The 27,567-nt window shown below is 37.3% G+C and overlaps 1 protein-coding gene across 3 annotated transcripts in view; it reads right to left on the bottom strand.

Annotated features, from left to right (window-relative positions):
• The window catches only part of KCNK2 (potassium channel, two pore domain subfamily K, member 2), a 251,022-nt gene that overhangs the window by 134,897 nt on the left and 88,558 nt on the right, over positions 1 to 27,567 (bottom strand). Inside the window, exons 1-2 of one of the 3 annotated variants that reach the window (XM_011929416.1) lie at positions 27,333 to 27,548; positions 24,100 to 24,410 (exon numbers count right to left, since the gene is read on the bottom strand). In XM_011929416.1, coding sequence (XP_011784806.1) covers positions 24,100 to 24,410; positions 27,333 to 27,378 — 357 coding nt within the window. In that variant the 5' untranslated portion in view covers positions 27,379 to 27,548. Of the gene's footprint in view, positions 1 to 24,099; positions 24,411 to 27,332; positions 27,549 to 27,567 lie in introns of those variants that run through there. The other 2 variants (XM_011929418.1, XM_011929417.1) reach the window with 2 other exon arrangements.

Below are 27,567 nucleotides of genomic sequence, written 5' to 3'. Positions count from 1 at the left end.
ACACACACACACACACACACACACACCCCTGACAAAGTAACCAGTTAACACAATTTGTATCTGAATAAATTAAACTTCCTACAACCCAAATTAGTCATGAGTAAAGGCACTATACTAAGACATTCCAATAATATCCTGATAGACAGATCCTGTTTCAGGCCCCATAAAATGTGTATTTCTCACTTTGAGTGAGTTGACTCATTGCCATTAATAAGCCTACAAGAAATTTCTGTGCTTTTAGGCTCCAGGTAAAACTTCTTAATACACTGCAGAGGAAGTTTATTAATGACTGGCTAACATTATGCAGAGAAAAGGAAGTCTTGCAAAATTGTTTAATATGTTTGTATTTCTTGGCTCAATGTCACAAAATCAAGACAGCAAAAATAATATATAACTTCCCAAAACATAGTGATTCATACTCATTCTGTCTTAGCTTCTTAGCTTTTTCCAAGGTTCCCCCGCCTATCTCAATTACACACCCATACACTCACCAGTTAAGGCAAATACTGAATTGGTTGAAATCCATTTTGAGAAACAAGAACCTGACAGATTTTCTTGCCCTTTTTGAGCCAACTGGAATAATGGAGCTGCCCTTTGACATCTGTCCAGTAGTTATTACACAAAAATGCAATTAAACCCTTCCCTCAGGCACCTCTTTGGCTGGCATGAGTGTGTCACACCACAACCATCGGTGCTGAAAACGAACTTGGCACCTTTCCTCGTGTTTTCTACATTAGTCACACACGTATGCTGTATTGTTTGTCTTAATTCACACGTGGATACTAATCTCAACAATGCTTCAGAGCACAGCACCCTATGAAAGGGAAGATGCTTCAAAATTCTCATAAGCATGAGGTTGGTGAGTCTTCTCTCCACTTCATCTGTCTCCTAACTCCCACAGTCCAAGATATGTTTATGTTGGTGGAACACGCAGAAAACTTTTAAACCAAGCAGGGAAAGAGAAAAGTAAAAAGTCACAAAAAAGCGACACGCAGTCTCTCAAGGATTCAGAAGAGGCATGGAGGGGAAAGGTTATGGGAGTTACGAGATGACTAAATACACTTGAACCTCACTCACACTTTCATTTTTAATCACTTGCTGTATATCTGTTGGGGCTGTACATCTGTTGGAATTACATGGCTGTAGTCCCAGCATTTTGGGAGGCCAAGTTGGGCAGATCACTTGAGGTCAGGAGTTCAAGACCAGCCTGGTCAATATGGGAAAACCCCATCTTTACTAAAAATACAAAAATTATCTGGGCGTGGTGGTGCACACCTGTAATTCCAGCTAATAAGAAGGCTGAGGCATAAGAATCACTTGAAACTGGGAGGAGGAGGTTGCAGTGAGCCGAGATCATGCCATTGCACTCCGGCCTGGCAACAGAACAAGACTTTGTCTCAAAAAATAAAAATCAATAATATCTGCTGGGTGTCCTCTAGACAACTACTTCTCTTTAAGCTAACTACTTGAAACAGCAGTGCAAGACCTGAGGGGCTTCACCGGAACCTTGTGAGCATTATGCATACAGTGTTACTTAAGAGGGATCAGATACACACTTATCTTTCACAAAAGCTGAGGCAGAAAGAGGCTAAGTGGGTCACTTGGTCAAAATAAGTAAAATATACCAAAAGAATAATAAAATAACTTGGCAAGCCAGGTTCAGGTCTTGGGGTTGTATTAATAGTTCAGCTGTATTACAGCTTTGGTTGCCTAGCCTTAGCTATCATTCACAATATTATTTCTGTGTGGAAACACTGAAAGCTCTAAGCAAAAAAAAAAAAAAAAAAAAAATTTATAAATAATTTTTTAAAGAATGAACTCATAAATGTGAACATTGGTGAACATTTTATTTTATCTACATGGGTATGATGCATTCTAAATAGTCATCAGGTCTTGCCTTATATGTTTATGTCGCATATGGCCTATGTGTCCAGTATAGTGCTAACTACTCAAGAATCATTTGTAGTATACTCTATGCTTAAGGATTTTTTAGTAGACATGAAATCACTGTCATGAACTGACAGAATAGAGTATAGTCATTGTTAAGTGACACGTGACTACACTGTATTCTGTAAGTTTGTGATAGTGAGAAATGTGATAATGAGAAAGGTGCTGTTAAGCAATTTTACCATTTTATGAACACCATATTGAGTACTTCCACAAACCTAGATGCGATAGCCTACTACACACCTAGGCTATATGGTGTAGCCTATTGCTCCTAAGCTATAAATCTGTACAGCATGTTTCTGTACTGAATACTTCAGGCAACTGTAAGACAATGGTAAGTATTTGTGTATCTAAGCGTATGGAAACATATGATAGATACAGTAAAAATAGGGTATAAAAGTAAAAAACGGTACAGTTACATGACTGGGGCTTGCGGGACAGGAAGTTGTTCTGGGTGAGCCAATGAGTGAGTGAAAGCCTAGGACATCATTGTACACTTAGGGTACACTGAATTTATTTTAAAAATAAAACTAACTTTCTTCAGTAATAAATTGGCCTTAGCTAATTGTAAATTTTTCACTTCATAAACTTTTTAATTTTTGACTCTTGTACTAGCACTTAGCTTAAAACAAAAACACATTGTACAGCTGTATAAAAATATTTTTTGTTTATATCTTTATTCCATAATCTTTTTTTAACTATTTAATCTTTTAACTTTTTAAGCACTTTTAAACAAAAACTAAGACACAAACAAATTAGCCTAGGCCTACACAAGGTCAGGATTGTCAATACTACCGTCTTCCACCTCTACATCATGTCTCACTGGGTTTATCCCAGGGAACAGAAAGAGAAGACTGAAATATATGTCCAACAAGCAGACTTTCCAAAAGGCTTCTTGAGGGACTGGTGCCTGTCTTGTCCAACTAACAGCATTAACAGGACCCAACATGCTCTAGAAGTCTGGGAACAAAGATGAGCCGAGCAGCATATGGCAGCTCCAGAGAGAGCAAGAGATTACAAGCCCCTGAAAAAGAAAAGAGTAAATCCCTGTACGTGGTAACTTACATGCACAAGTCCAGAGAATGCACAACTACAAAAAAGATTTGAGGCCCACAGAATCTCTAAGCAGGCTGATTAGGGCTGATTGGTGATCAGGTATTTCCCCACATGAATTCAGTCCTTAGAGATTTACAGAGGTGTGACTCTTTATTTCACATGCATAGGTCCCATCATAAAAGTTAGAAAGCACATAAAGAAACAGGGAAACATGGCCCAATTAAAGAACAAACTAAATCTCCACATCCTGATCCTAAAGTAACAGAGGCATATGAATTATCTCATAAAGATTCAAAATAACCATCATAAAGATGTTTAACAAGCTCAGTAAAATAATGTATGAACAAAATAAGAATGTCAACAAGAGACACAAAATATAGACAAGAACCCAACAGAAATTTTGGAGCTGAAGAATACAATAATTTAGTGGGAAAATTTACTAGAGTGGTTCAACAACAGACTTGATCAAGCACAAGATAAAAAAGAAACAGTGAACTTCAACAAACATCATTTGATAACATCCAGTTAAAAGAGCAACCAGAAAAAATAATTTAAAAGAGTAAAGAAAGTCTAGTGACAGAGGATACACCATCAAATGAATGAATATATGCAACAAATAATAGTCACATATAACAGCCCAAAGTTAACATTATACTCAATGGTGGAAAACTGAAGCTTTTCCTTTAAGATCAGGAACAAGACAAGGAGGTCCACTCTCACCATTCATATTCAAATAGTACTGGAAATCCTAGGTAGAGCAACTTCGCAAGAAAAAGAAATAAAATACACCCAAATCAGAAAAGAAGACACGAAATTACCTCTGCTCTCAGATTACATGAAAAGACATGCAGAAAATGTAAGTGCATATTACTAAGTGAAGGAAGCCAATCTTACCAAGCTACATGCTATATAATTCCAACTATATGACATTCTGAAAAAGCAAAATTATGGGGACAGGAACAAGACTGTGGTTGTCAGGATTTAAGGGGTTAGGCAGAGCACAGAGTATTTTTAGGGCAGTGAAACTACTCTTTAGGCTATTGTAATAATGGATGCATGTCATTCTATGTTTGTCCAAACCCATAGACTCTACAACACCAAGACTGAGCCTTAATGTAAGCAATTAGGTGATAATGATGACAATGATGTGATAGTGATATGTCAATGTAAGTTCATGAATTGTAACAAATGTGTAACTCTGATGAAGGATGTTGATAATGGAGAAAGCCATGCATGTGTGGGGGCAGGGGGTATATGGGAAATCACTGCATTTTCTGATCAATTTTGCCATGAACCTAAAAGTGCTCTAAAAAATATTATATTAAACTTAACAAAAAAGTTTGGGATTAGAAAATGTTAAAAAATCTAAAAACAAAAATAAATATTGAAACCATATGATGCTGTCATAAAGACAGGCATACGGACCAATGGAACAGAATCAAGAATCCAGAAATAAACCTATGCATATATATTAATCAAATGATCTTCAACAAGGGTGTGAAGATTACATAATGAGGAAAGGGCAGTCTTTTCAATAAACAGTTTTGAAAAAATTGGATATACACATCAAAAAGAGGGAAATTGGACCCTTAGCTTTCACAATATACAAAAATCAACTCAAGATGGGTTAAAGACCTAAACATAAGCTCTAAAACTATAAAACCATTAGAAGAAAACATAGTGAAAACTCTTCAAGACATTGTTCTAGGCAGAGATTTTATGGCTAAGACCTCAAAAGCAAAAGAAATAATCAACAAAGTGAAGAAGCAACCTGTTGAATGAGAGAAAATATTTACAAACTATTCATCCAACAAGTGACTCATATCCAGAAGGTTCAAGAAACTCAACCCAACAAACACTAAATAATCCCATTAAAAAATAGGCAAAAGACATAAATAGACATTTCTCAAAAGAAGACATACAAATGGTCAACAGGTATACAAAAAATGCTCAACATCACTACGCATCAGAGAAATGAAAATTAAAACCACAATGAGACATCATCTTACAGAGTTAGAATGGCTATTATTAAAAAGATAAAAAATAACAGATGTTGGCAAGAATATAGCAAAAAGGGAACTCGTATACACTGCTGGTGGAAATGTAACTCAGTATAGCCACTATAGAAAGCAGGATAGAGATTCTCAAAAAGCTAAATAGAACTACCATACAATCCAGTCCAGTACTGGCTATTTACTCAAAAGAAAAGAAATCGATATATCAAAGGGACATATTGTACTGTACTCCCATGTTTATTGCAGCACAATTTTAAATAGCAAAAATATGGAATCAACCTAAGTGCCCAACAATAGATGAATGAATAAAGAAGAGGTATGACACACACACACAAACACACACACACACACACACACACACACACACGGATACTATTCAACCATGAAAAAGAATTAAATCATGTCATTTGTAGCAACATGGATAGAACTGGAGATTATTACATTCATTAAAATAAGTCAGGTACAGAAACACAAATCTCACATCCTCTCACTTTTACATGAGAGCTAAAAAAAGTCAATCCCATGGAGGTAGAGAGTGGAAAGAAAAACACTAGAGACTAGGAAGGGTGTGCGGGTGGGAGAGGGTTGGGAACTACTACAGCAGGGAAAAAGGAAGGGAGGAGAACAAGGGTTAAAAAACTACTGGGTACTATGCTCCGTATCTGGGAGATGGGATCAGTAACACCCCAAGCCACAGCATCACACAATATACCCTTGTAACAAATCTGTACATGTACTCCCTGCATCTAAAATAAAAATTGAAATAAATAAATTAATAATAATTAAAAATAAAAGAATTGAAAATAGGACCTTCAAGAAACATGTGCATTTCCATGTTTATTGCAGCATTATTCACACTAGCCAAGAGATGGAAATGTCCATCGATGGATGAATGAAGAAAGAAAATGGGGTATAGACATGCAATGGAATATGATCCATCCCTAAATAGGAAGGAAACCCTGTTATATGCTACAACATGGATGAAACTTGATAATACTATGCTAAGTAAACCAGTCACATAAGAACAAATACTGTGTATTTCCACTTATATGAGGTATCTCTAAAATGGCCAAACTCATAGAAGCAGAAAACACAGTGCTGGTTGCTAGCGGGTGGAGGAAGGGGAAAAAGGGAGACTTGCTGTTCAGTAGGTATAGGGTTTCAGTCATGCAAGAGGAAAAGTTCTACAGAGATCTGCGGTGCAGATAGTCAACGATATTGATGTGCACACAGTCAACAATACTGTATTATACATTTGTAAATTTGTTAACTGGGTAGAGCTCTTGTTATATGTTTTTTCCCACAACTAAAAAATTATTAAGAGCCTGATATAAGAGAATAGTTTAAAAAGATGGTACATCCATAAAAAGACATACCACAAAGCCTCTAAAAAGAGTTCTACAAATCTATATTTAGAGATATGGATAGATGTTCATGATATATTACAAAATGAGATAATCAGGTTATGAAAGAATATGTATAATGAAACACAATTTGTCTAGGAAAAAAATTCATAGGCCCTTACAATGCTAGGCACATATTAGGAACTCAATAAATATTTGTTTAATTAATAAAATTTTCATTCATTTATCATACAAAATAATTTTTAAAATTCTAAGTTGTCTAACTTCTCTTTACTAACATGTTTTGTATTTATGATCCATTAATTTGTGAAGTCCTTTCCAAAAATCCATTTATAACCTCACTTGGGCATTTTGGTGATGAGATACTTCAGAAAGACACCACCTGCTTTTATTTTCCCCAAGATTCAGGAGGATTTTTCCCTAGTACTAAAATTCTGAGATGTTTCACTAACTCATTCAGCAATGCACAGGAGGCAGCAAGCAGGCACTAGCAAGAGAACAGATGATCAATGCAAAACAGTGAGTCACACCTGCAGGGAGTTTGGGGCAAACTGCTGCTCTGTAGGGCAAAGAAGAAGATATATGGATTACCGACTCAAAGAAATGAAAAGTGCTAGAATAGCTAGCTCTGATCCTAGAATAATGATGGTATTTATAAGAGAAAGAAAAAGTAAAAAGGGAACATTAGGAGGAGGAGAGTTTGAAAAACCAGAAGTCATGGATCCAGTGTTTGTTCTATTGCTAACTAGTAGTATGCTCTTAGGAAAATGACAAATTGTTCATTTTCTTAGCTCTAAAATGACAGAGTTTGATAGGCAATATCTGTGGTAGATCTCAAGTTCCAAATTCCATTAGTTTATGCCTTTGACTGTTACATACAATTAATTCAAAATATATTTTGATACAATTTTGCTGATTCTTTCTTATAATTACCTGTCTTTCAGATGTAGTCACCATTTATGCTGGTTCTTTGCATTTCCTTTTAGACTCAAAAACACTCATCCCAGTTTGGCCTATATATAAGATTAGCTTATTTTTGTCCTCTGCTTCAAGAGAAAGGAATCTCAGTATGTTCCTATTAAGAAGGCTTATCTGAAGCAATTGAATCCTACATCGGGGAAAACGATAGGGAATAAAACAGACACACAGACACACAAGCTGTCTATGGATCAGGAAATAATATGATTGTGAGGTTTTGAATAACGGAGAATAAAGCAGGAGTTATTGCCCCGTCAAAAAATACTTATTTGCATAATAGCACAGTACAGCTCTCCAAGAAAAATGTGCCTCAGGAATGATATCATTATTATAAAATAACATCATTTACCATTTTAATTAAGCCAAATTATTTAAAATTACCCTCATGAAATAGATTTTTAGGTCTGCTTAAATCAAGAGCCAAATGTCATTGTCTGATAAAACATCTCCCAGAAATTAAAACTGATGTGAAGCTTTGGAACTCGTTAACCAGAGAGAAAATAGGAAGCCTATATTTATTAAGAATAAAATAATTATACAGTCATTTCTGGTAGGATGTAAGCTGTAACATGCCCAGTAATGTCAATCTTGTGGAAGATTTTTAATAAAAAATAAATTTTAGAGGTGAAATATACATCTTTTATCTCAAAACAGATGTTCGAATTTGTTTTGAGAAAACAGAAATAAAGAGCTCTGCCACACAGAGCCCATGCATAAGAATCATCTAGTATCATCTATGCTCATAAAAATTTATTTTGTTCTTGAGGAATCTCAGACACATTAAATTCAATACCTAGTACCTTCAGAATCCTTAACCAGCCATCTCCTTTCTCCCTATATTGTCCCAGAAGTACATACATTACCTGTCTCATCACCCTAAGCACCTCTTTCTGAAAAGTTCTCTCCTCTCCTACTATCCCAAAACCTGTGTGTTCCCTCTTGGTCCTCATTCGTGAAAATTCTTCACCAAACCAACTTTCCTGAACATTTCTCCAACTAATCTTTCTAAAGGTATTTGATCTAATCCCTCTAACAGGCCACTGCATGACTGTCACATGTTTCTTACATGGGAATATGTTCTGAAAAATGCATCCTTAAGCAATTTCATCCTCGTGTGAACTTCATAGAGTGTCCTTCCACAGACCTAGATGGCACAGCCTACTACACACCCAGGCTATATGGTAGAGCCTTCTGCTCCTAGACTACAAAACTGTACAGCATGTTACCGTACTGAATACTGTAGGCAACTGTAACACATAGTAAGTATTGGTGTGTCTAAACATAGAAAAGATTTTTTTAAAAATAGTGCACCTGCTATACAGCATCTACCATGAATGGAGTTTGCAGGACTGGAAGTTGTTCTGGGAGAATAAGTGAGTGAGGGTGAGTAAATGTGAAGGCCTAGGACATGACTATACACCACTGTAGTCTTCAGAAACACTATACACCTAGGCTACTAAATCCATTAAAAATACTTTCCTTTCTTCAATAAGAAATTACCCTTAGCTTATTGTAACCTTTTTATTTTGCAAGCTTCTAAATTTTTTTAACATTTTGACTCTTTTGTAATAACACTTAGGTTAAAACACACACATTGTACAGCTGTACAAAAAGATTTTCTTTCCTTATATCCTTATTCTATCAGTTTTTTAATTCTTATTTTTTACTTTTTAAATCAAACAATTTTAATGAAAACTAAGACACAAACACACATATTAGCCTAGGCCTACACAGGGTTAGGATCATCCATATCACTTTCTTCCACCTCCCCAGCTTGTCCCACTGGAAGTTTTTCAGGAATAATAGCATGCATGATGCTGTCATCTCCTATGATAACAGCCTTCTTCTGTAATACCTCCTGAAAGACCTGTCTGAGACACTTCTACAGTTAACTTTTTTACATATTAATATAAGGGATCACAATTACCCTCGTTTAATCATTACATATTATATACAGGCATCAAAATATCACATGTACACCCAAAATATGCACAACTATTATATATCAATTTAAAAACTCAAAAAATATTTAACAAAATAAATAAAATAAAATAATGGAAACAGTATAGTATAGTGAATACATAAACCAGTAACATAGTTGTTTATTGTCATTATCTAGTATTAGGTAGTACATAATTGTTTGTGCAATACTTTAATATGACTAGCAGTACAGTTTGTTTACACCAGCATCACCGCAAACACTTGAGTAATGCATTGAGATATGATATTTTGATGGCTACGTCGTAGGCAATAGGAACTCTTAGCTCCATTATAATCGTATTGGACCACCATCATGCATGCAGAGTCCATCATTGACCAAGAAGTCATAATGTGGCATGAGACTGTATTTGCCTAGCACAATGATGATGCAATTGTCTATTTATTTTGAAATTTTCTATTTGTTCACTTCCCATTGCACCTACAGCCCAGACCTCTTGTCCTACCATGTCTACCTCCCTCGCCTCATCCCCTACAGCTGTCCTGATCCACCAGTGATGGCCCAATCATATCAGACCTTTCTGGGGTCTTAGAACACATTAAGTGTGTTCTAGCCTTTGCATGTGCTGCCTTTTCCTTGAATGCTTCCCACCTACCCCCCAAAACCTTTACTTGACTGACTTTCCCTCATCCAAACCGTGGCTAAATGTCATGTCCTCAGAGAAAACTTTTCTCAACAGGGCCCATCTAAAGAAACCCACCTCCCAAATGTATCTCATTAGGCATTGTTTAGTCTTCAGAAGATTAGCACCTTCTGAAATTATCTTGTTCAAGTAGGTATTTGTTATTTAGTCACCCCTCACTAGCATAGCAGCTCCCTGAGAACAAAACTCTCAGTTTAGTTAAATGTTGATTATATCCCATGCATAGAATGATGCCTTTCATAAAACAGAAACATAGAATGGATAAATGAATGAACATGAATTTTAACTATTTCTTGCTTTATATGTGTAGATCATCACACCAACTATCTTAACTCAGACCTCTATAACAGCTAATATGCTATCTGAGTAAAATAGATAAATGCAAAAATGTTTCTAAGTAGGAATTCAGAAAGAGAATTCAAAATAATCAGTATGTGTCCAAATGTCCAAACAAATTCAGATTCACAAAACTATACTGCAAATCAATTATCCTTTTCTTTTATATGAATGATAAATTAGTTTGCCCAATAATTACAAGTAACTTTGTCTTACAAAATTTTACTTAGTAACAACTGGGAATAATTGCTTCCATGTTTTTGTTGTGCATTTGATGGTTTGTCAATGGTTTGCGACAAATGAAAAACAGCAGAAGCCTGCCTCACTTTCTGAGAAGCAGGAGTAAATCGGGTGTTCTGAGAAACCATTTCCTAGTACAATAGGGAACATCAGAACTGCAACCAGCAATGTTTAAATTTCTTTATGGACTGTGATGCCATTAACATTGCAAACTGTTTTTAACCAAAAGAGGCAGAGTCACCAAATTAAGCTTTAAAGTAAAGGTTAACAAGACCTCCATCATATTCACTGGCTTCAATGCTTAAGAAATACCTAGGTCCCAGGCATCAGAGATACTACTATATATAAAAAAAAAATGCTGCCCACTAAACATAATTTGTAAGCCTCTCTATGGCTATTTTGAGGAAAATAAGACGTTCCATTTAGTTCCAATGCAAACAAAAAAAAAAAATGTGAACTTTAAATTCATCTAATAACTATGCTTCTCCTTTCTCACTTATTTTGGCCTGCCCTGCTTGGAAATCTGTTTAGGCATCCTGACCACACCGTTACCCTGTTGGGAACACACATGACACCACAGACCAATGGTGTAGTGACTCCTGGATTAACAGGACAAAACCTTACTAAGGAATCCCCTCCGCATCTAGAAGATAAATAAGGTACCTCTGCCCTCTAGGTTAACCCCAGAATGTCTACATGGACACAAACCTGTGCCTCTTTATTCACAAATCTCAGAATCTGCTTTCCTGGTACTATTCACAGCACAGTGGTGCAGAAACCACACGACGTTCAAAGAAAGAGAAGTTAGTTTTATTGTATTTGTCACTGAAATCAAATGTTTTCAAATCACCCTTTATTGCATATAAATATTAGTGACAGGAAAGAAGAATTTTTTATTTTCCCAATGGGAACATGTCCTGTTTTAGCAATTCTGAGTTCTTGATGAATTCCCTTCTTCCTCTAAGCAAGTGTTAGCGAAATAATAAGAACAGATGCATAACTGTACAAGAGAAACTTTACAATAGCCAATATGTTGAGACCTTAAAAATGGAAAATTTAAGAATTAAAGACTTTTTTCCTTAAAATATGCTTCACCTTAATCTATGTGGTCATGTGATGGGGTCTACTGAGCTCCCCCTCCCTTTCCTCTGTCCTGACATGTACTGCTTTACTTATTTCCCTAAGCTTTCCTTCACTGCCACATCACCAAAGAATATATTACACATTATATTTCTACAAGCTCCTGGTAAATTTCATTCCTTAGGTACTTCTAAAAAGAATACAAACTTTTTAACTTAGCAGTCCACAAATATCAGCACTTTCACTCAACATTACTGTAGACTGAGGATACACTAACTAGAACTCTCTTATGTATGTATAACAATAAATCCAAAAGAATCCTTAGTTTTCTTATATAAACTCCATTGAATACTATGCAGCCACAAAAAAGAATGACATCATGTCCTCTTCAGGGACAAGGATAAAGCTAGAGGCCATTATTCTTAGCAAACTAATGCAGGAACAGAAAACCAAATAACGTGTTCTCACTTATAAGTGGGAGCTAAACGATGAGAACACATGGTCATATGGAGAGGAATAACACACACTAGGGCCTATCAGAGGGTGAAAGATAGGCTGAGGGATAGAATCAGGAAAATAACAGGTACTAGGCTTAATACCTGAGCGATAAAATAATCTGTACAACAAACACCCATGACACAAGTTCACCTATGTAACAAACCTGCACATGTACTCCGAGCTTAAAATAAAACTTAAATAAATACATGCATACATATATTTTATCCATGAAAGATAAACAGAAACCCTAGTTTTCTGAGAAACACTTAAAGCAAAACAGAGTGAAATCACATAGAGAATAACATCTTTGAACACACATGCCCTCTTAAGTCATTACAGAGAAAAATAAAACAGCTATGTGCAGAGAAACCACCTCTACCAATCAAATAGCTACTATAAGGTGACAAATTAGGACAGAGAGAAAAATCAATTCACAAAATGTAAGTTGTCATGAAAAGGAGATAATCTACAAAGACTAAAAGATAATTGATTCCTCATACAAATAAGTATGTTTGGCCAGAGATCTAAAAGAAAGAATTTTAACAGTTAAAAAATGTAGATAAAATAAATATATATTTGAGGACATAAGTGTAATGCTAGATATCTGTTCTGTGATGTTTTAATATAAAATTGAAAAGGGAAATATCAAAGAAATATCACCACAATCTTTAACAACGAGAAATATATTCAACATTTAATTAAATTTTTAAAATCTCACAAGCCAGGGGAAAGAGACACATAAATGAGAGTTGAAGCTCATCCTTGTCACGTGGAAACTAATGGATTTGGGGGAAAATAAGCAGGCTGCCCTTTTCAAATAGTGGTTCCAGTGACTAGAAGAAGGCTCAAGGGTCACCATGACTCTTTGCCTAAGGACATCATTAAACAATGCCAATACCATTAGAGAGATAACAGAATTTTTTTAAAAAACAGAGAGAAAGAAAACAAAAAGCCATCCATGGTAAATTATAATTCTCCACTTCTGGAATACTGACCACAGTTCTAACTGACACTTATCAAAGTCTTAACTAAGCAGAATGTATGTCTGCAAAAGACAACTCAAATAGGCAAGGGACACTATAACTGCCAAGGAACAGATTAAAAAGCAAAACTACTGGGAAGACAAAGAACCAAGATACACATGATCACAGATTATAAAAACAAAGAGTTGAATGATAATTAATTCTAGATGTGATCATATCATCCTATTCTCTCACTGGTAAGAATATTACCTAACCTATGTGGATATTTAATAAATGATAAAATAGGCATGAAGGAGACCACTGACCATGCCTATGAGTTCAGAGCAAACTCCAGTTGAATGGCTGAAAGGAGCCACCTTTCATTTCCCAGAAATCTCTTTTGCAATGTCACAGGTTCTATTCCTCTCTATTTTACTTATTAAAAGATTGAGCCATTTGGACCAAAGGACCACAAGGAAATACAAACTTGTGTTGCTCATCTTCAAATTCCAAACTTCACTTTAAAAGAAGCACACCGTCACTTTCACAATCCCAGCCAAATATCATAAAGGAATTGACACCTTCTAGAAAGTAATCATTAAACTTTATCTGCTACTAACTATTAGAGAAACTTGTCAAAATTAAAGCAACTGTATGAAACCATAAGGAATGAACTCACAAAGGTAGCAGAGGGCAAGAAAATTATATAATTTCAAATGATGCCAAAAAAAATTTTTCTTGATTAACATTCACCCCAAAAGGAAGCCATAGCCAATAACAGAAGAGCCATTTAATTTTTTTTAAAGGAAAAAAGGAAGGTAAGGATGGGGGAGGGAAGAGAAAGAGAGGGGAAGAGAAGGTATCAGAATGGAAGGGGGCAGGACGAGGAAGGAAGAAAGAAGCACACGTCTGTAAGTCCTAACCTGAGAGCAAAACCATGGCTGTCAATTTAAGAACTTTTACTTCTGTACTACCAGATGTGTCTAGAATTTTCTTACATGCCTTTCCAAAGCATTATTTTTACCATAATCATACTTTTAGTCCAGACATTAATCTGTCATTGGTTAAATTTTACCATTATCCACCGGCTAAGAGAACTATTCTTGGTACCTGCAGGTATAGATTTTTACAAATGCATTTTAGGTAAAAACTTCCTCCTTTTCGGTTGATCCATTAATTATTCTGCTTGCTGTTCATGTGGAAGCAGGACTGAAAGGCAGATCCCACTCAGACGCTGGCCTTTCTATCACTAAGGATCCAGGTTCCACCCTCAAAAGAACACAAAGCAAAGCACTATTGTTGAAGAAATTTTAAAAATTAGAAAGGTCGAGAGAAGAATCAGCATGTCCTAGGACAACTCTGACAGGCTCCACTTAATGCAGTTTTGAACATTGTGAAATCAGAGGTATCTCAAAAACATCATAAATCTGAGAGGGAAGCTTTCTACTAGAAGGAACTCGATATTTTGGTTTAGCTCCATGTTCCATGTCTTTAAAAATGTGTTGTATCAGTTTGTCTGTGTTGCCTATCAAAATATGTGAATTCAAAACGGTCCATGTCACGAAGATTCTTAGAGCTACTCTTACCACAAACAGCCACTGTGTGAGGTTCCCTACGACCCATCCTGCCCTGCCCCACCAACATGAGGGGACTCATGAGTCAGAACCCCAGTGTATGAAGTCCTCTGTGGCAATGTCCTTGAAGACTATAGTTTTAAACAAGACTTAGAAAATTCTTTGATGTCTATGAAGAGAAATCATAAACGTTTGAGGTTATGAATACCCCAGTCACCCAGATTTAATCATTGTGCTTGGATCAAAATATCACATGTACACCATAAATATGTAAAACTATTGCGTATTCATAAAAATTTTAAAATAAATATTTTTAGTAAGAAAAAAAATGTTACTAAGTCATCCCCTAACAGTGGTGATTGAAAAATGCAGGCAGCAAAATGGCATGCATACGTGATCCCATACGTGTAAAATCTTGTGTGGAAAGATGCGTATGCGTGTATGTTCACACACACCCGCCTCGGAATATCCATATATGCTTATAGGTCTAATGAGAGGTTTGCTTTCTTCTTTCTACCTTCCTGTATTACTTGAATTTTGTGCAACAAAAAACTATTATTACTTTGTGAATGCTAGCAAGCAAGAAAAGATAAAAGTCCTATAATCCCACAGGTAGCACATTAATTTAGCGTGTCTTTGCAAATATTTCCCCTTGCCTCCCCCCTTGCCTTCCCTGATTTACCTCACCTGGTCATGCCCCAGCATGAGGCATGTCCAGTCACACAGGTTTTAGCAAAATATTTTATTTGTCTTTTTGTGTCCTTATAATTGTGCTCAGTTTACCATGAGTAAACGTTCTGCCTTCGCATCTACAGACCTGCTGTGTCTTCAGCTGCTCATCTTTGGTAGTACAGCACAGAGCACAAAGACGCCTTAAGCAGTATTTACTGGGTTTACAATCCAGTAGCAATTTAAAATCAAGGAAGCATGTCCTTGATGCACAGATCATAAATCTGATTTGGTTTGTAGGGTTGGGTAAAACAGGAGCTTGGGGTGAAAAAAACACCACCCAATAGCATAACTTCTAAAGAGGCCATTTGGTACGGTGGAGAGAAGCATTAGAGCCACCTAAAGAGAAGCTCTGTAATTCTAACATTTGCTGTGCCACTTTCAGCATCTCAAGCTGAAACAGGCAGAGTGGTCTTTGGTTAAACAGTATGTGCCTCAATTTACTCATCTGTAAAACGGTGCTCATGAAGAAAAACCTGTTTCCTAACAAAGCAAGACAGAAGATTTATCAAAGTACCTCTAGGATGCAGACTTGAACTAAATATTTATTGGGTATCTAATATGGCTAGACATGTGTTGCACACATTCCTGTATAACTGTGTAAGAGGAAAGCACTGGAGATGGAGTTATAAAGAAGAATCTGGTTAAGGTGTCATTTGTTTCTTTCTGAACTGCAAGGCACTTAATCTGTCTGTCCCTCGGTTTCTCCATTTTACAAATATGAATTACTACATATGTGCCTAAGGGATGTGAGAAATAAGTAATATAATTTACTTTGAAGTGTAAAATGATATACAAATATATGATAAAAACACACAAACATGGAATATACAACTCTCAGAATTTTAGAGCTATTACTATAATTAATATTGACAGAACTACATTGGTCCAACCTCACTCTAATACTGTCTATTTGACTGAGCTCTACATTTAAGTCTTGTTTTCAGCTTAGACTAAATAAATTTTCTGCCAAAAAGTATTTTGAAATATATGTAAATTTACATGCAGAATAATTTCCCTCCTTCTCAAATAACCATCCCATCTATCAAATAATATTCTAGTCATTATTTTTAAATAATATTCCTTTTTAATCACATCAATTTGAGTGATATTTTATTGACATATACCACTCATATGGCATTTTTCTCATTTTGTATCCAATATTAACTTGCTAACCTTCATATATTCTTCAAAGATAAAATTTTCTGACAGATTACTTTCATGTTTTATAATAAAACCTAATTATTAACAAATAGTAAATGAAAATGTCTCAATTGCTACTTGATGTAGTTATACAAGAAAAAGTATTTTGCAAGCCAGCATGAACATATGGGCAGAAAGTGAAAGCAAGAATGATTTATTCCTCTAAGAAAGTAGCACGTGGGGGAGTCCTACGAAAATTGGAAATTGACACGGTTTTCTTTAAGACTTCTATATCCCCATTTGGTAGCCCAGTTCCCTCTTGGAACTCTCACCTTTGCAGCACTGACATTTAAGTAGCATCTAGTTAATCTGGTAAAATCATTCAAGCTACTAGGTTAATGTACATCCAAGAAGGTTACACATGGCACTGCTTTAAAGTGCTTTTTTCCAGAGATAAACCCAAAGGACATAAAGTATTTATGGGATGTTTAGACATTTTGCAGGCTATTTTTACGTTCCTAAAATCTATAATTAGGTACAAAAAGTTTTATGAGAAGAGTAAAACCACTGGTAAGAAAATAAAGGCTTTTTAGATGCTTTCTGGACAGCATGTTATCTGTCCATAAATAAAAAACAATTATACTCTTTCTAAGACTGAGGTCGAATATCTAATACACCTGAGTGCTTACACAAATCAGAATGACAGCCACCAAATCACTGTATTAGGTTGGTGCAAAAGTAATTGCAGCTTTTGCCATTGAAAGTAATCACAAAAACCACATTTGCACCAGCCATATATATATATATATATATACACACACACACACGTATGTGGATATTTATATATATATGTATACACAAGAATATATTTATATATATGTGTACACATATATATATTTGTGTGTGTGTGTGTGTGTGTGTGTATAATAATGTTTCTTTTAAGTGGCCCTTAAAGGAAAATAATAAAATAAAATCTTTGGAGGTCTAGGGGCATAGAGTGATACAGTTTCCTAAAATGAGAGAAATATCCTTGAAATCTTTTGGATTCTAGTCCTTACAGATTGCTACATGTTGAAGTGCTCCTGGAATCACATTAGAATCTCTGTTCATTTCAACCTACACTCATTCCCCAGATGTTTTTATCCAGTGTCTTGATTTTAAATAGCTTCTATATAATGATGACTTCCAAATGTGTATCGTCAGCCTGGCCCCTCCCCCAAACTCCAAACTCATATTTGCAGCTTCCTACTCAACATCTCCACTTGGATGTCCTAATAATCAACTCAAATTTCACATGCTGTGCTGACCTGAAATCAGTCTGAGCTGTTTTGCCTAAATACAGCACTGTGCCTTGGTAAAGGCATGAGATACAATAACCAACAGTGTCACTTTACAGCCGTGGTCTGAGGAGTTTCAGGGAAGTTGGCACCAGCTTGTCAGCATTGCTTATTAGTAATAGTGCAATGGATGGTTTGCACCTGGTCTTGGTGAGACTCTGGGGAACTATGGTGCTGGAGCTGGTTACATGGGAAACATATCCCTATGTGACCAGCAAGATATAAGAAGCCCTGGCTGACATCCCATTTTAGGCTATTTGGTTCCAAAACGTTCCACGCACACATCAGTGGTTCTTGATTCAAGAGAGGAGTGTTCTGGTATGGCCTTGCAGAGGAAGTATTGCTGGAGCTGGCACTGGCCTCTGCAGACCCCTTGCTGTCATGCAGCCTTTGCCTCTGATGCATGGCTTTATTTGGGTACTGTCACTATATGTCTATCATTTTCCTGCAATAAACTGTGGATCTGTAAGCCCTGCTACGTGGCATCCCATAAATCTTCCTCAATAGCTAAAACATGTCTAACTGACACAATTAGTGCAATGTCCAAAGCTAAGCTCCTGACATTATGCCCAAAACCACCTCTTTTTCACTCTTCCCCATCTCAGGAAAGTGGAAGCCCCATTCTGTTCATTCCCTGAGACAAAAATCTTGGGGTTTTCCTTGATTCCTCTCCCTTGCACTGCACCTCTGGTCAATCAGCAAACCCCATTGGCTTTTCTTCCAAAATATATCCAGAATCTGATCACATCTCACAACCCTTTAGTTCAAGCCTCCCTCATTTCTTACCAGGATTATTACAACAGCTTCCTGCCCGCCTCCCCTGTTTCTACCCACAGCCTTGTGCAGTCTATTCTCAACATCACAGCCAGGGAAATTCTGTTGAAATGTAAGCCGAGCTGGATATTTATCTGCATCAAAAAGCCAAACTCCTTATAATGATGACTTCCAGGGCCCTACATGACTTCGCCCCCATTACCTGCCTGACATCACCTTCTACCTCTCCATCCCAGCATCCTTGCAGTTCTTCTACATGCCAGAAACTCTCTCCTCGGTGAGAACCTCTGTATGTGATGAGTATTCTGCCTAAGTGTTATTCCCCAGACAGCTACTTGGCTATTTCCCTCACTCTTCACTTAAAAGTCACCTTATTAGTGAAGCCTCCCTAGTGACCATATCTGGAATTAATCACCAACACCATCCAACATTTTCTAGCCCTCTCCACTGCTTTATTTTTTCTCCTGAAACTTACTTTATCAAACATATTACCTTCCCTAGCAAATGTAAACTCACTGATGGTACAAATTTTCATCTGATTTTATTCTCCACTGTCTTTCAGCACTTAGGACAATGTACACAGTAGGCATTCAACAAATGTTTTTGAATGAGTGAATGATTATAGAATTAATATAAAACAATATTTTGTTTTGTTTTTGAAGGCCACTATCACTGGTATTCTAGAGAAGGCATGTTTATTTATCCTGTAGCTCCAAGTATCCTCTGCTACACAGCCAAGTGCCCACAAAACTGACACCAGGTGGAGGAGTAGACCTAGGATAAAGCCCACCTCCCTGGTATGAAACAATGCTCCACGGTCTGCTTTGTTAAACCTGCTCATGCCCCTGCCCCTCACACCCAGATATTCAGTTACTGGAGCATACTATACCCATTCTGCTTAGAATGTCCACTAGTCCCCTCGTCTTCCCCTAGAGCACTCTGAAGCACCTTAAAATCAAGTTTCCTTTCACATCTTCTGTACCTTCCTCTCATTAAATGCTTAATGTCTTCCTCAAGGCCTCAATATTTAGGGATTCCAGCTCCAGTCTGTAAGTATTTCTATGGTAATGCTATTGTGCCTATGTTGATAGCTATCTCCTTTGATTGATATGTAGAAAGGAGAGCTTGAGAGAAGCCATATTTTTTTTCCATCTGGCTCAACACCCACCATTGAGGTAAACACATTGGAGGTCCTCAATAAATGCCACTGGATGAACCAAAATGAGACGCCTAGTGTAAAGAGAAGATAATCCCTTCAGCAGGAAGACTTCGAAGATCTAGACCTGAGGCCACCAGATGACCTTGTCCAAACATGTGAGTTTCTTCACCCCAAAACAGACAATATCTTCTCAACCTAGCTCAAGAAGGAGTGGGGTTCAAGTTAGAAAACAAAAAAGTCAAGTGTCCTATAAGATATTTATATTATCAACATATAGATCATAGATTTCACTCTATCTTTTAACTCTATAATTTATTCAGCTCACATGGAAATAAATGAAGATCAGATATGTCTAATGTGACCATCCTCCACTGGTTTGCCACATTTAAATGGGAAAATACTGATATAATCCTGTTGTCCAGAAAGAATTTTAAGATTCCAGTTTATATACTTTTCAATTTGGAAAGAAAGATATACTATATGTACAGAGAACTATAATATTCATTATACCTTAACATATGGAGTAACAGGAAACTTTACATCAAATGTTTACTAAATTATTTTTAAAAGCAGTCAATACCAGAACTAAGTGCTAGATTTGATCCAAAGATTTGAATGACAGTTCTTCCACCACGCACTCTTGGAAACTGAAGTGCCCCTTGCTTCAGTTTCCCTATAAGGTAAAAGCAGATAATAAGGCACCTACCACTTAGGATTGTTTAAGAGAGTTATATGAGATAATATAGGTAAACGGTTAGAATAATGCCTTGCACAAAGTAAGTGCTAATTAAATTTTGGCTATTGTTAATGGTATCCATGGCTCTTAAAATTTAAACAGGTGGGGCGCAGTGGCTCACGTCTGTAATCTCAGCACTTTGGGAGGCTGAAGCAGGTAGATCACCTGAGGTAGGGAGTTCAAGACCAGCCTGACCAACATGGAGAAACCCCATCTCTACTAAAAATACAAATTGGCTGGGCGTGGTGGCACATGCCTGCAATCCCAGCCACTTGGGAGGCTGAGGTAGGAGAATCGCTTGAACCCACGAGGCGGAGGTTGCAGTGAGCTGAGATCACGCCATTGCACTCCTTCCTGGGCAACAAGAGCGAAACTTTGTCTCAAAAAGAAAAAAGAAAGAAACTTAAACAATTTTTCATATATGTTTCTGTACTGACATCACATAAGTTTAAATGTAATGGGAGTTGAAAATCATATGCTCAAAACACGTCAGGCTGGCAAAGGTATCTGTTTTGATATCTTTGCCCCTACTCAACCTTGTCTTGAAAGTCCAGTGCCAAAAACAACACTTAGTACACACACACATGTTTCTACAACAAAAGCAGTTGATCTCATCTGCCTTAATGTTCCATTACCTGTATCTTCCCTCACCTCCCCAACCTCACCCTGAGACACAACCACAGCATGAAATCAAGTTGCTATAGTCCAACCAGATGAGTAATTAATAACCTCATGCCTGAGACCAGACTAGACTAACTGCACTTGATATTGGCCCACTGTCAGACCACTCACTTCCTCCTCTGTCTTCACTCTCCATAATATGTAGCAGAATTTCTCCAACAACACTAGAACTGAAATGCTAACTACTCCAACTGTTTCTGCCCTCAGCATTGCTCCAAAAGAGCAGAGACTCCTAGGAAAAATGCCTGACCAAAAGATTCTGAAGACCTGAATTCTCATCCGAATGATGCTGTCTAATCCTTAATGTTGTGGTATTGCTGCCCAATAGACACACTCATGAGGTTTTAAGGGATGATTAAATGGGAAAATAAATGTGAAAAAAAAGATTGAAAAATGTATAAGAATCATATGAAGGAAGTGTAATTCTAATATATGATTACTGGCTTATTTAACTTCCTCCCTGTTTACACACTAATCTTGATCCTTGAAACCATGGCATTGTAAAGATTTCTTTTATCAAAACAAATTATGTTTAAAAAGAAAAAATAATTGTTAAAACCAATGGGTTATAAAGGTGAACAGTATAAGAGTAAATAATAGGTAATTTCTGCATTGAAAATTATTGAATCAGCATAAAAAAGATTTTTACAAAGCAAAAATAATCAGCAGAGAAAATTAATAAAGTTAAAATGGATTGCCCATGCAAGGCATAGAGAAAAATCTTAGGTCATATTTTGATTTCTGCTTGTTTCCATTTCAAAGACGATGTAGCAAAAAGTGGTCAGTATTCACCACCAGATTGCTCCTACCTGCCATGACCTTCAAGTTATCTTTAGAATTCTTAATAAATTTGGGTAATACTGGATAGTGAGACCATTTTCGAATTCACACAAAATTTCTTCCAGTGTTGTCCTGAAACGTTGGTCATGTCTTTTTTTTTTTTTTTTTTTTTTTTCCAATCCTGTCCAACCAAGCAACTCATTCCAGGTGATAAGAATGCAACTACATGAATCAGAGGCTACAATCCAATGAAGGGACAAGAGAGGAAAACAATAACCACAGAAAACAAATCTAACACTTTCTGAGCACCAAAACACTTTACATGGATTATCTCTTTACCTCACAACAATCCTACTTGATAGATACTCTTTCCTCCTTCCAGATAGATCATTTAAGGATTAAAGAGGAAAACTACTTGTTTAAGATGACACTTCCAATAAAACACTCAACTGCAGTTCAACACACACCCTGTCTGCTCCCAAAGTTGAAGCTTTTACTACTGCACCATGCTGCCTCCACCAAGATATCCAAGAGCTCTTCTCCAGAAACCAAGGGAAGTGAGGATTCTTCAAAGATTTTTAGTACCTCATAGGACCATGTGGCTCAAAGAGAGAATAAAGTGAAAGTGATCTTACATGGGATCAGCGAAGGGGGCAGTTGGGACAATAATGTTAGCTGGCACTTTCACTGTCAATACTGAGAAGGTCACCATCATCTAAAAATCCTACAGAATTCAGTATATAAGAGAACAGCATTTTGAAAACTTAAGTCAAATTTTCAGATGCAGAAATTTCTGAATGTGGTAGAAACTAAATAAGTGCCAGAGAACACTAGTTTTGATATCTTTCAATAAAATTTGAATAAGAGCATGTATGCATATGCTGTAAATTGAGAGGACTATGAAGGGCAGAGGTAGCATCTTGAGATCCAAGGCAAGAGGAAATGAGAGAAAGGGTCCTCAAACAAAAAGCAGAATTAAAGTCAACAATAATTTCTCCCCTCAATCCACTATTCCAACTCATTCAAACAATGTAATACCAAATATGAAACAAGAAAGAACATGCTCAGATGATGTCTCACAGATAATTTCCATTCCAATTTGAATTAAATCAGGTAAGAAAAGTAGGCTCTATAAGAAAACAAATGTGTATACAATTAAAACATTTTCAACAACCAGTCAAGTCACTCCTTGTGAGAAAATTCTAAAGCTTTCTTCTTGACTAAGATCCTGATGTGACCAATGAATTGTTTTATGCAAAAGAAATCTACAAAAAAACAAAATACTGCCATCTCTAAAGAGCCTAACTGAAACTTATTGGGATTAATTTTTAAAACAAAATGTTCTTCTGTAAGGATATTGTTCACTATTATAGGGTAAATCAGAACTAAATTAGTTTTACTCAAAAACTCTTTTTCTGTGTAGTAGTAAATTTATCTTAGCTGGGAGTTAGAGAAGCAATAATTAACCACTTATCTGCAGATACTTTAAAAAGGTAGTTGTCAAAGTTACACCTTGGCTAAAGAGGTAAGCTACAACTTGTTGACCTGAGGGGTACTCATCTCAAGAGGGTCACATCATGAATTCATCTTTTCTATCTTATGATGGCCACTGCCAAGATTAAAGCACATTTCTATATATGTTGTTTTCCTCTCCTTTGCCACAGCAGTGTTTCTCAATCGACAATGATCATCCTAACCGTGAGGACCTTCGGCATGGTAACCCCAACCCTATGGGTGCCCACTGGTACTTCTAAGACAGGGGAAAGGGAAAGAAAGCAGGAAGACAACAGGAAAGAAATACAGAAGAACAGAAGCAGAAGAGGATGTGAAGGAACACTGGGAGAGAGAACTAAAAGAGGAAGAGAAGAAAAGATGGCAGAAGTGAGAGTATAGGCAGGAGAAGTGGAAATGAGACAAAGAAACTGGGGGAAAGAGCTATATGTTAAGGCAAACGAGGTGGGATAGGGCTCCCACCAGCACACCCGTAATACACTGGGCTACAAGTTGTCTCCTATCACTTTCTTTCCCATTTGGGGGAACGGAGTAACAACTCCTCCCATGCCATTACCTGAATGAGTTCGTCCAGCTCTGTCGAATTGACACAGGAATGTTGGGATATGAATGTTTGCTTCTGGATCACAATGGTGGTCCTCTGTGAAATCTCATGAGGCTGCTCCAAGGCTTTGAACACGGTGGCTCCGATGATCAGGTAGAGGACAACCACCAGGAATATCGTGGAGACTGTCTTCCATTTCATAACATTAATGGTCGTGTCACTCTCCACCCGGGAAGCAAGCACTGTGGGTTTCGTGGAAAACGAGAGCCTCGGTTTGGAGTTCTGAGCGGCAGATTTAGGATCCAGCAAGTCAGGTGCCGCCACTGACAACAACAGAGAATGAGGGTTAGGTTGGAGGAGATGAGAAGGGAATTGGTCGGGCTTCTTCTTTAAGGGGTCAGAGAAGGTTGACTGAATTCCGCTCGCTCTCCTGGTGGAAGCTCTGGAACCCAAACCAGGAGTGCTGTCACTAGATCTCAGGACCACATATATTGGTTCAAGGAAAAGGGGCTGGATCTGTGCTCTCTGCTGCTACTAGAGGTTCAAATGAAAGGGGAAAAACTGGAGTCGAACCAAGAAACTTCAAAAAAAGAAAAGAATGCCTGAGGGCTTCTTAATAAATTTCTAAATTTACATCTGTCCACTGTGCCAGTCCACAAAGAGATACTGAACTCCTAAGAGTTGATGGTACTTAACTAGATATTGGAATATTCAGGAAGACGGCTCATGGTTATTCCCGTTCTCAAGAAATTTATGCCACAAGCAAGCAATATAAAGAACATTCTCTATTTAATTTACTACAATAAATGAATTGCATTATAAGAGAATTTGTGATCCAAACATTGTTGCTCAAAATAAATCATTCATCATTTTCTGGTAAAACATGGTGGTAAATAAACCACTCGATGGTCAAATCTTGTCTTTTTGCCCATCCTCCAAAGTGGGCTCGTGATGAAACATTCTCTGTATTTTGTTTTTCAATCTCTGACCTGTTTTACAAATAAAAGTTACTGCTAATCATTATGTCAATCCTAGACACAACCAAGAGAAGACAAGCACCTTCCTTTTCAAATGTGAACGGTATCAAGAAAAAAAAAAAAAAAAAAAAAACCGTGACTCACAGCTTAGACTCTCTACATGCTCTGTTCAAAGCTAATTGCTCCATTAGAGTGGATTTATATGGTTCTCTTACAAATTGCCATACACTCTGAGGTGACTATAAATCCATTTATTATTTATCACAGATGTTCAAAAATATCATTAATGGATTTCTTTTCCAAAAATATAAGAGATACTAGACTTCTACTTGCTAAGAGGAAAATAAACCACCTACTACAGGACATTTTACTGAAAGACAACATTGAACTAAAAAGGGTTAACAGAATGGCTGAAAAATAAGACTTCTAAAAACCATCAACTCAAACAGAATAATCAACTTAAAGTCCATAATTGTTACAGATTTCAGTCAACTTGCTATCATGTATATAATAAAGATTATAAAATGATAATCTTATCTAAAACACACTTTCAGGTAAGTGTATAAGAAATCTCCATGGAATTGCACTCAAATACCCTACAGGCACCCGAAATTACTTCAGTATGAGAAGCTAATAAAAAATGCCAATTTTCACATGGCTGCCTACCCTGCCCTCTTACCTAACACTGGGAGTTAAATGTAGGCTACCATAGTTTTAATTTATAAAATACATCTCTAATTACCCATCAAAAAGAAGCTTTGCAAACCAAGCTATTTAAAACACTAGACCTAAGTAGTGTTGTAAAATGATGGCAGAAGGCAGGATGCTCAATCAGCAAAGCTCCGAATGGATCTGATTTGGAAGAAATGAAATTAGAGCTGTGATGAGGTTGCTGTACCCATGGCTCCAAGTGGAGATTCCATGTACATATAGCTTATTACAGCAATTTCCTAAGGTTCAACCTACTACACAGAAGAATGCACATGTTTCTCTCCTGATACATTCACCTGTTCCAAATAAAGCCACAAACTAGTAGACACCTTTAAAATATTTATAAAGACACCTTCACTCAAAATTAGCACTGGACATGTGTTAAATGCTATAATTAAAAAACTGTTAAAATAGAAGTGCTGATAATAGCTAAAATCACTACAATCTGCAGACTCCCCACAACCTCCTAGCTGCTTAGTGAGTCTGAGTGAAAAACAAAAGTCATAATTTAAAATTTAGCCATCTTTGGAATAAAAACAACAAAAAATCACATAGAAGTTCCACAATATCACTCTAAACGAAGCTTTCCAAACCTCTCCTCCTCAGATCTCTGTGCTCTCCTATTTGTGATTTTTCACATCAGTGGTTTCCACTCTGCAGAACCAGAAAGCACTAAGACTGTTTACCTTGATGCCACCAAATCCCAATCTGAAATTCCTTTAAGACATTGTCACATTGCCATTATATGCTTTTGGGAGAAAGGGGCAGGTATTTTTAAAATATTATGTGTGTGTGTGTGTGTCTGTGCATTAACCTAATACATTTCCAGAAGGAGTTTCATTATTTTAAGCTGTTGCCTTATTTTTTAATTAGCAGAAATATATGTAATGTACATTTGGCAGACAGAATGTACAAAAACTGATGAAATACCAAAATAATATTTAAAAAAATAAAAGCAGACTTTTCTCTTCAATACAGAGAACCTCTTGGTTTCCACCTCCACGCCATTTGATGTATGATCAGGGAGAGAAGCTGCCCCTTCCACACACACTCAACACCGTCACTACCCACTCCCTTCCCCCAGCTCATCACAGTCTTCTGTTAATCCCGGTCTTCTGTTCTCACCCAGATATGTCTTCACTCCAGCTGTGACTGACCACTGAATAGCAGGGGAAACAAGCTTTTTTCAGCACCACTGCCTGTCCCACCAGGCAATGGGCAACAAGTGTGACCAGGGTCACCATGAGTCCTGCCTGTCGGCTACTCCCAAGGGCTGACCCTCCTTCTCCATGGGAAACTCCCCCAAGGTGTTCCAAACCCATACCTCAGGCAGATGCAAAAACCCCGGGCACCGGCGGGAGAGGGGGGAGAAGCGGCGAGGAGAGGATCTGGCAAGGGTTTGCCTCCAAATCCATATTATGACCCAACACTTTGGACGCGAAGCGAAGACGGGCAACGGCCGCTTGCTGAGAGGGGGCATTTGCAGTCCTCCCAGCACAGGCTGGGGCAGGAGAGCTTGCGGCCAGAAGGGTGGGGGTACCGGAGCGGGGGTCTCACCTCCTGCTCTATAGCCGGGTCTCTCCCGCGAGGCGCTGGGAAGCATGAGGCATGCAGCATTCAAAATGTTTTTTGAAAAAGACGGACTTGAAGCTTTTTTTTACAAACACGCCATTGTACTCACTTCTTATTCAGAGACGGGCTGCGCGCTCCGAGCTGCACGGGCAGGCATTTTCCCCGGCTTTGTTTTACAAGGTGGGGAGAGCGGGGCTGGACGCGGGAGGGGGCGGAGGGG

This window comes from Colobus angolensis, unplaced genomic scaffold, assembly GCF_000951035.1.
Source record: "Colobus angolensis palliatus isolate OR3802 unplaced genomic scaffold, Cang.pa_1.0 Scaffold81, whole genome shotgun sequence".
NCBI lineage: Eukaryota > Metazoa > Chordata > Mammalia > Primates > Cercopithecidae > Colobus > Colobus angolensis.
The sequence above is the reverse complement of the archived record's forward strand: the minus strand, read 5'-3'. Positions and strand labels throughout refer to the sequence as shown.